Here is a 7,157-nt window from a genome sequence, read left to right as displayed (position 1 = left end):
GATGTTAGAGATGTTAGAGCGTTGTCGAGAGACAGGCGGAATGGTTTGGAAGCACATGATAGAAATGGAACAGGTAAGGAACACAAGGAGGGCTGAACGCTTCCGCTGATGCTTCCGCGTCAGCGCACAAGCATCAAATAAATACACAGTACAGTGAAACAGCTGTGGCCGCCTTCTAATTAGCACAGCCAATAGCCTATAGCAGGGCAAATGGTCCAATCGAAACTACAGTTCGCACTTAAGAGCAGGAAGGGAGCAATGCAAATAACAACACAGGCTCCTTCTAAGCCGAGGGCAATTATTAGAATTACCAGTAAATGCAATCAAAAATATAAACTCCAACGGAAATACAAAGTATAAATAGGTAGAAAACGAAATATTCCTTCCTAGCAGCAAGTAATAATTTAAACAACAGATCTATAACAAGTATTATGCAAAACACTCACGCGTTGCCGTCCTTCTCTTCTGTTGACTAATCGCTTATCCCATGTTAATAGTTGTTAATGCAGTCTTGTACAGTACTTTTAAGCTGTAGGTGATGTTTTCTATTGTGATTTATTAGAAAATCACATAATTTACCAAATGACATTTTGTAAAATATGGTTTTATGTCCAAATGTCCTATAATCTGTAAAACTGGATAGCAGGATTGGGATTGGCCATCAATTCCTGTTTGCTCAAATTAGGTTTTTGGGAAATCTCATATTGGATATAACTGTGAATTGAATTGAATTGAATTTTTATAGTTTTTTTTATTTAGTATTATTTATCTAAAGTGTACCTATATTTTATTATTCTGGTTTTATAGCTGGATAATACTGGGTTACATTCTTTTCTTATAAAAAGATAATATTGGATTTTATTTTATTATATTTTTTATTAGTGCAGTCAAACGATTAATCGCGATTAATCGCATGCAAAATAAAAGTTTTTGTTTACATAATATATGTGTGTATACTGTGTGTATTTATTATGCATATATAAATAAATATATTATGTAAACAAAAACTTTTATTTTGGACGCGATTAATCGTTTGACAGCACTATATTTTATTTTATTTTATTGTAGTATTTTATTTTATTTATTAAAATAAGGTTCTTATAAAGTGAACACAAGAACACAAATTTTGAGTTATATTTTGACCTTATATCTTGAAAATATTGGGCTATTATTCTTACGAAAGAAAATGAGAATATACTCTGATATTTTTTTTATAACTAGAAAGTATTGGATTATATTGTGTTCCCTTTCAGTCAGTCACTTCGGCGTTCAAGTTCCGACACTAGGGGTCGCACTTGGGAGCCCAGACACCTCTGAAATCATTGAGAAAGGCCAATGAAATTAGCAAGCAAAATTTGCATAGCTGGCCACGATATCCGGGTATAAATAGGCCAGCCTGGCATTTGCTCACTCGTTCTGTTCTTCGGAGCCGATGCAACGTCTCTTTTGGAGAAGCAGCACTTCAGTCACCTCTCCATCTCCTCGTTGTTGGATCTATGGCACAAGCAGCGGTTTCTGAGAGTGAAAGTACCACTGGGTGCTTCAACAGTGATCTTTGAGAGCAAATTTTCATCCTAAAAGAGCAATTTCTCTAAAAGAGCTTCACGGGTAGATTTGTGTGTGTTCACAACATGCCTTTCCATCTGTGCCCTTCTGGTTGTGGTTTGTGGATGGTTTATGTCGTTCTTATGAGGACATGGCTATCAGCACGTTGAGCTCGTGGCTTGTGTTCTTATTTTAAAGAAAGACAGCGAGTCATCTTAGCTGGTTCCCGCCCTTTTACTTCCAGGTACGGGGCCTCGATGACGTGCACTGATGGAGAGCAAGGAGATGTTGCGGGAGCAGTTTCGCCGGATGAATTCCCGTGGACCTCTCATTCCTCTTTCTCTTCTTCAGTAGAGTTTCTGGGTGAGTTTGAGAACCTGCCTCAGTGCAGGTTTGATCTCTCATTTAGAGCTCGCGATAAAGATGAGTTTTCTATCACAGCATTGGAGGAGGGGTCTGACTGATCGAAAGTGGATGACTCTACTGAACCGGGACTTCCGGGTGCTGTGTTTTAGCAATTTTCGATGGTCAGCAAGTGGGCGGGAATATTCTGCATCGGCTTGGGTCGGGTTCTATCCTTGGACCCCCGACGTAGCAATCTCTGTCTGCTTGTCGCTGGGGACGCCCTGCGAGAACTGCACTGACCCTGCAGTAGCCTGGACTGGCAGTTAAGCCCGACTAACGGCTATCTTCTCGCAGCCAGGTGGCACCACCATTTTGTTCTCAGGTTGCTTAGAACCCTCAGGCAGGTTTCATAGCAGACCTGAAACGAGTGACCCAGGGTATTTGCTGACCAGCCAGCTCCACTTCCATTGGGGGACAGGAGGTGGATTCTGCATCACCTAGGCCAGTGTTTCCCAACCTTTTTTTAGTCGCGGCACCCTTTGGAAATTTTAACAAACTTGTGACACCCTACAAAATTAATTTTGTCACAATATTTGAATTTCTAACTTCGATATGATAATTTGAAAAGTATAGATATTCGGTACAACAGGGAAGAACTGCAGAATATAATGTCATACAGATATTTTTAATATTATTCAAAAATTTTGTCCATCAGTGGTGGCAATCAGCTAATTTCTAATGAAGAGACCAATTTATATGACAGATTTTAATGTATTATTGGCAACATCAGAAATGGATATTATATAATATATGCTTTTTTGAACATTTTAGCAATTTAAAAATATTAAAAAAGGATTTTTTACACGGCACCCCTGCTCTCGACAGACGGCACCCCGGTTGGGAAACACTGACCTAGGCTATCTGCCATTCTGGAGACAACCACTAAGTGGTCAGTAAAACAGGAATTCATTGTTCCCTGGGTCATACTACTCACACGGTATTTCTGGCCCTTGGTATCACGATGGCCAGGCACTGAAATTGAGCATCAAAGCCTGTTTGGACGCAGTCTTCTGCCTCCTCACATTTTAATGCACCAGGTCTGATCTAGGGCCTGAGTGGACTGAATGTGCATTACTGAGTACTAAACTCATTTAATGTCTGTTTCATTCATACTGGACGTCAGAAGGCACCCACGTGCAGAAACTCCAAATATGCATCACAGAAGTAATAGAACACATGGGGTTCCAGGAAATCCCTAATATGGACAAAGGTATCTAGCTATCACTGTGACTGAATTAAAAGAAGCTAGAAATGTATGAACTGATTAAACATGAAGGCAATAAACCTACGACAATTTATGGTTTATCTGTGTTCTTTACGCCATCTCGGGTATTTTCATAATAATAAAGTAAATTTATAATGCAATGCTAATCGACATAGCCTTTATTGCAGTATAGAATAAATTTTGTGCCTCATTCTGTAATAAGAAACCACATCAGATCAGAAAATGAAGTTATTTCAAAACACTGATGTAGAGTAAAATCATGTTATAATGTTCTCAACAGCAGGTTTATAAAATAGAATAAATTTTGTGCCTCATTCTGTAATAAGAAACCACATCAGATCAGAAAATAAAGTATTTCAAAACACTGATGTAGAGTAAAATCATGTTATAATGTTCTCAACAGCAGGTTTATAAACGCTTCTTATTAAGTTTGAAGTGTGTTGCTTAATCAGATGCACGTTATAAGCGACTCAAACTCACAGCGCTTGCAGAGATGAGCAGCATTTACCACTGGCACTGTGCATATATTTATTTCATTAAAAATCGCAGCCTTTGTGATTTTGGTTTGATTTTGATTAATCGTTAAGCCCTAATTACAATACATAACCGAGACGATTTTACAGCTAGGAAATATTGGGGTTATATTCAGATTTTATTAACAGACAATTCTGGTTTGTATTCTAGATTTATAGTTAGAAATTATTGATTTATATTGTGAGATTATAGTGTCCAAATATTTGGTTATATTCTGATTTCATAGCTAAAAAGATTGGGTTATATTCTGATTTCATTGCTAAAAAAGACTGGGTTATATTCTGATTTTATAGCTAGAAAATATATATATTTCATAGCTAAAAAGATTGGGTTATATTCTGATTTCATTGCTAAAAAAAGACTGGGTTATATTCTGATTTTATAGCTAGAAAATATATATATTTTTTTTTAGTTACAAAATATTGGCTTATATTGTGATTTTATAGTGACAAAATACTGGCTTATTCTGAATTCTTGGATAAAATGTTGGGTTACATATATTTATGTAAGTCAGCTCTTCTGGTAACTGCTCCATGTGGTTGACCCACTCAACCGCGTGTACCTTAAACACTACTTTTATTTTTCTAAGTCGTCCAGTGAGTGTAGCACTCCATAAGCACACTGCATACTTAGAAGTGATTGAAGCACCTTAATTTTTAACTACTTTCTAGCCTTGTTACGGTTAAGTGTGGTAGAACTTGAGTGCGGAGCATGACAGAGTTTAGTTTCAAAAAGTGAACTTTTCAACTCTTCAGTTATTCTGATCCAAAGACCAAGTATGAATGCAGAATTGATGATGTTCTTTAGCTCTGGTAGCTGATGTTCTAGTTCTTTTGCTTGTCAGTGCCATCATTTGTTATGCTGAAGTGAAGAGGTTTGTTTGTGCACCCCTGGTCTGAAAGACCTTGGTATGTCCACTCGCAGCACATCCTCATTCTTTTTTTGGGTGAGTGAATGAGTGATGTGACGTGTAGCCATGTATGGTGTCCCTTTCTCGGAATGTGTGCTCTGCATTTAACTCATCCAAGTGCACACACACACAGTAGTGAGAAGTGAACACAAACACACACCGTGAACACCCACCCAGAGCAGTGAGCAGCCATTTTTGCTGCGGCACCCTGGGAGCATTTGGGGGTTTGGTGCCTTGCTAAAGGGTCTCACCTCAGTCGTGGTATTGAAGGTGGAAGAGAGAGCTGTACATTCACTTCCCCCACCTACAATCCCTGCCAAGTACAAGTCTGACTCTCTAACCATTAGGCCACGACTGCCCCAATATTGGCACTTAAAGGGAAAGCCCACGTCATAATAATACCTCAAGTCAGTCAGCTTTGACGTTTTTAATCACTCTCTTTTGCTCTTATAATTAAGGTAGCCATGATGGTGTTTTTCTAAAAGATGAAGGTTGCATGATTAATCAAGTGAGAACGCTTTCAGAGATCATACATTTTAATGAACCGTATTACAGTGTGTCGTGTTGTTTTTTAGCACAATGCTATATGAAATTTAATCCATACGCAAACAGTTTGCCCACAGGCCTGAGATGCCATGTGGCTGGGATGTCTCCATGCTCTGTTAAGATTGTTGTGCTAGCACAAAACAACTTCACTAATGGAATCGGTTGAATTGTGAGGAGATGATCCCAGTTATTGATCTGACTGACAAAACGGCATTAAAATTCAACATGGTCTGGCTTAACGCACAACAACAGAGAAAAAACAGGTTTGAGTGTGTCTGAATCTTTGATATTGCCCTCAATTTCCAACTCAAATCAATACTTGTTAATAGTCATTCAGCACAATCGCAATAGTCATCAATGTCAAGTAGATGAGCTGCAGAGTTGGTGCTGGAAGGAGTGGTGATTTTCTCTTTAAAGTCTTTGGTGGTGATTTCATGAAGTTTGATCAAATACCCTTGACATGGAGCTATATATTAGTGACTGATCAGTGTGGATTTTGATGGGTATTACTAATTCTTAAGCATTTAAGTTTTAATAAAAAAGTGTTGTAGTTTTATTATTTCTGTATTTTTTAAGTATAAGACAAACCAACTAATACCATAAAACATTACAAAATTCATCAAATCCATTGCAAATACTTCTTTCCCAACAAAAGATGATGTCACTTACTGAAGGATGATGGACTTAATGAACTGTTTTTTGTTAGTTAATGAGATTTACAAATGACTGACAGGATGGAAAGTGAAAGTGGGGACATCGGAAAATATTTGACATGATTACCAATGAAAATAGTTTTCCCAAGAAAAGCTTGAAACTTTTTAATTACAGTAAAACCGAAGAAGCACCTGGGATATTTCTTAATTAATTGCCAGTTTTTCATGTTAGAATTAGTGCATCTGAGGAAATTGCAACATCTGCTCAGAGCAAAGTAGTGAAATCATTTGAAATGTCTGTTTATTTAATTATGATCGTGTGAAAAGAAAACAAACTAATAGATTAATAGATACGATTTTTCTTTAAATATTGCAAGTACACATAATCTATATAATTGATGAAGGATGTATGAAAACTATACTATACTGCATAGAAGGAAACATTTTGCTGCCTGGTAATTGTCAGCAATCTACCATTTTAGTTAAAGTGCCTACTAATTTTGATAAAAAGATCTTCACAACACCTGTTTTCTACCTTAGGATTGGCTGAGCAAGTTTGGCTATCTCCCACCCCCTGATCCTTTGAATGGACAACTACAGACTAAGGAGGCTTTGACGAGGGCCATCAAAGCCATGCAGAGGTTCGGAGGCCTGAAAGAAACTGGAGTGCTAGGTTTGTACATGTTTTATTTTCATAATAAAACTCTGGTCCACATTGTCCTTGGTTTTTGTCTGGTAGTTTTAAGAGATACCATCAATGTAATTCAGATTGCTTTGTAGTCTCATGTTCATCTGGCTTGCTGCAGCTAGCAGATTTTCATTTGCAGTCTACAGGACCAGAAAAGCACCACACTATTTGCATTCTGCAATTATGTTTTGATCTGTATTTATGTGTGCTTGTATGTTTCCCTGCAGACCAAGCAACCTTGGGCTTAATGAAGACCCCTCGCTGCTCGCTGCCAGATATGTCAGAGCCGGATATGTCAGCAGGCAGACGAAAGCGAGCGCTAGCTCCTCAGAATAAGTGGAATAAGAGGCATCTTTCCTGGAGGTACATTCATTTTTGGAACTGAAACTGTCTGAGTGATTCCTGTCAGATATCTATACATGTCGTAGATGTTATGGTACATTTGATTTGAATTCCATACATACTTGAATAAAAGCCTCAGTGGTAGTTAGAGCTGATGGAAAGAAACAGAATTAGTGAGGCAACAAAATGACAAATCTAGATATTCTGATTTTATACGTAAAAAAAATAATGTGTTGAATTCTGATTTTATAGCTAGATAATACTGGGTTACATTCTTATAGTATAATATGTTCTGATGTTATCAGTAGT

The 7,157-nt window shown here is 37.7% G+C and overlaps 1 protein-coding gene across 1 annotated transcript in view; it reads left to right on the top strand.

Annotated features, from left to right (window-relative positions):
- The window catches only part of mmp17a (matrix metallopeptidase 17a), a 79,086-nt gene that overhangs the window by 35,665 nt on the left and 36,264 nt on the right, over positions 1 to 7,157 (top strand). Inside the window, exons 2-3 of the mRNA XM_016548321.1 lie at positions 6,359 to 6,491; positions 6,734 to 6,869. Of these exons, the coding sequence (XP_016403807.1) occupies positions 6,359 to 6,491; positions 6,734 to 6,869 (269 nt within the window). The remainder of the gene's footprint in view (positions 1 to 6,358; positions 6,492 to 6,733; positions 6,870 to 7,157) is intronic.

This window comes from Sinocyclocheilus rhinocerous, unplaced genomic scaffold, assembly GCF_001515625.1.
Source record: "Sinocyclocheilus rhinocerous isolate Xijiao unplaced genomic scaffold, SAMN03320098_v1.1 scaffold192, whole genome shotgun sequence".
NCBI lineage: Eukaryota > Metazoa > Chordata > Actinopteri > Cypriniformes > Cyprinidae > Sinocyclocheilus > Sinocyclocheilus rhinocerous.
The sequence above is the reverse complement of the archived record's forward strand: the minus strand, read 5'-3'. Positions and strand labels throughout refer to the sequence as shown.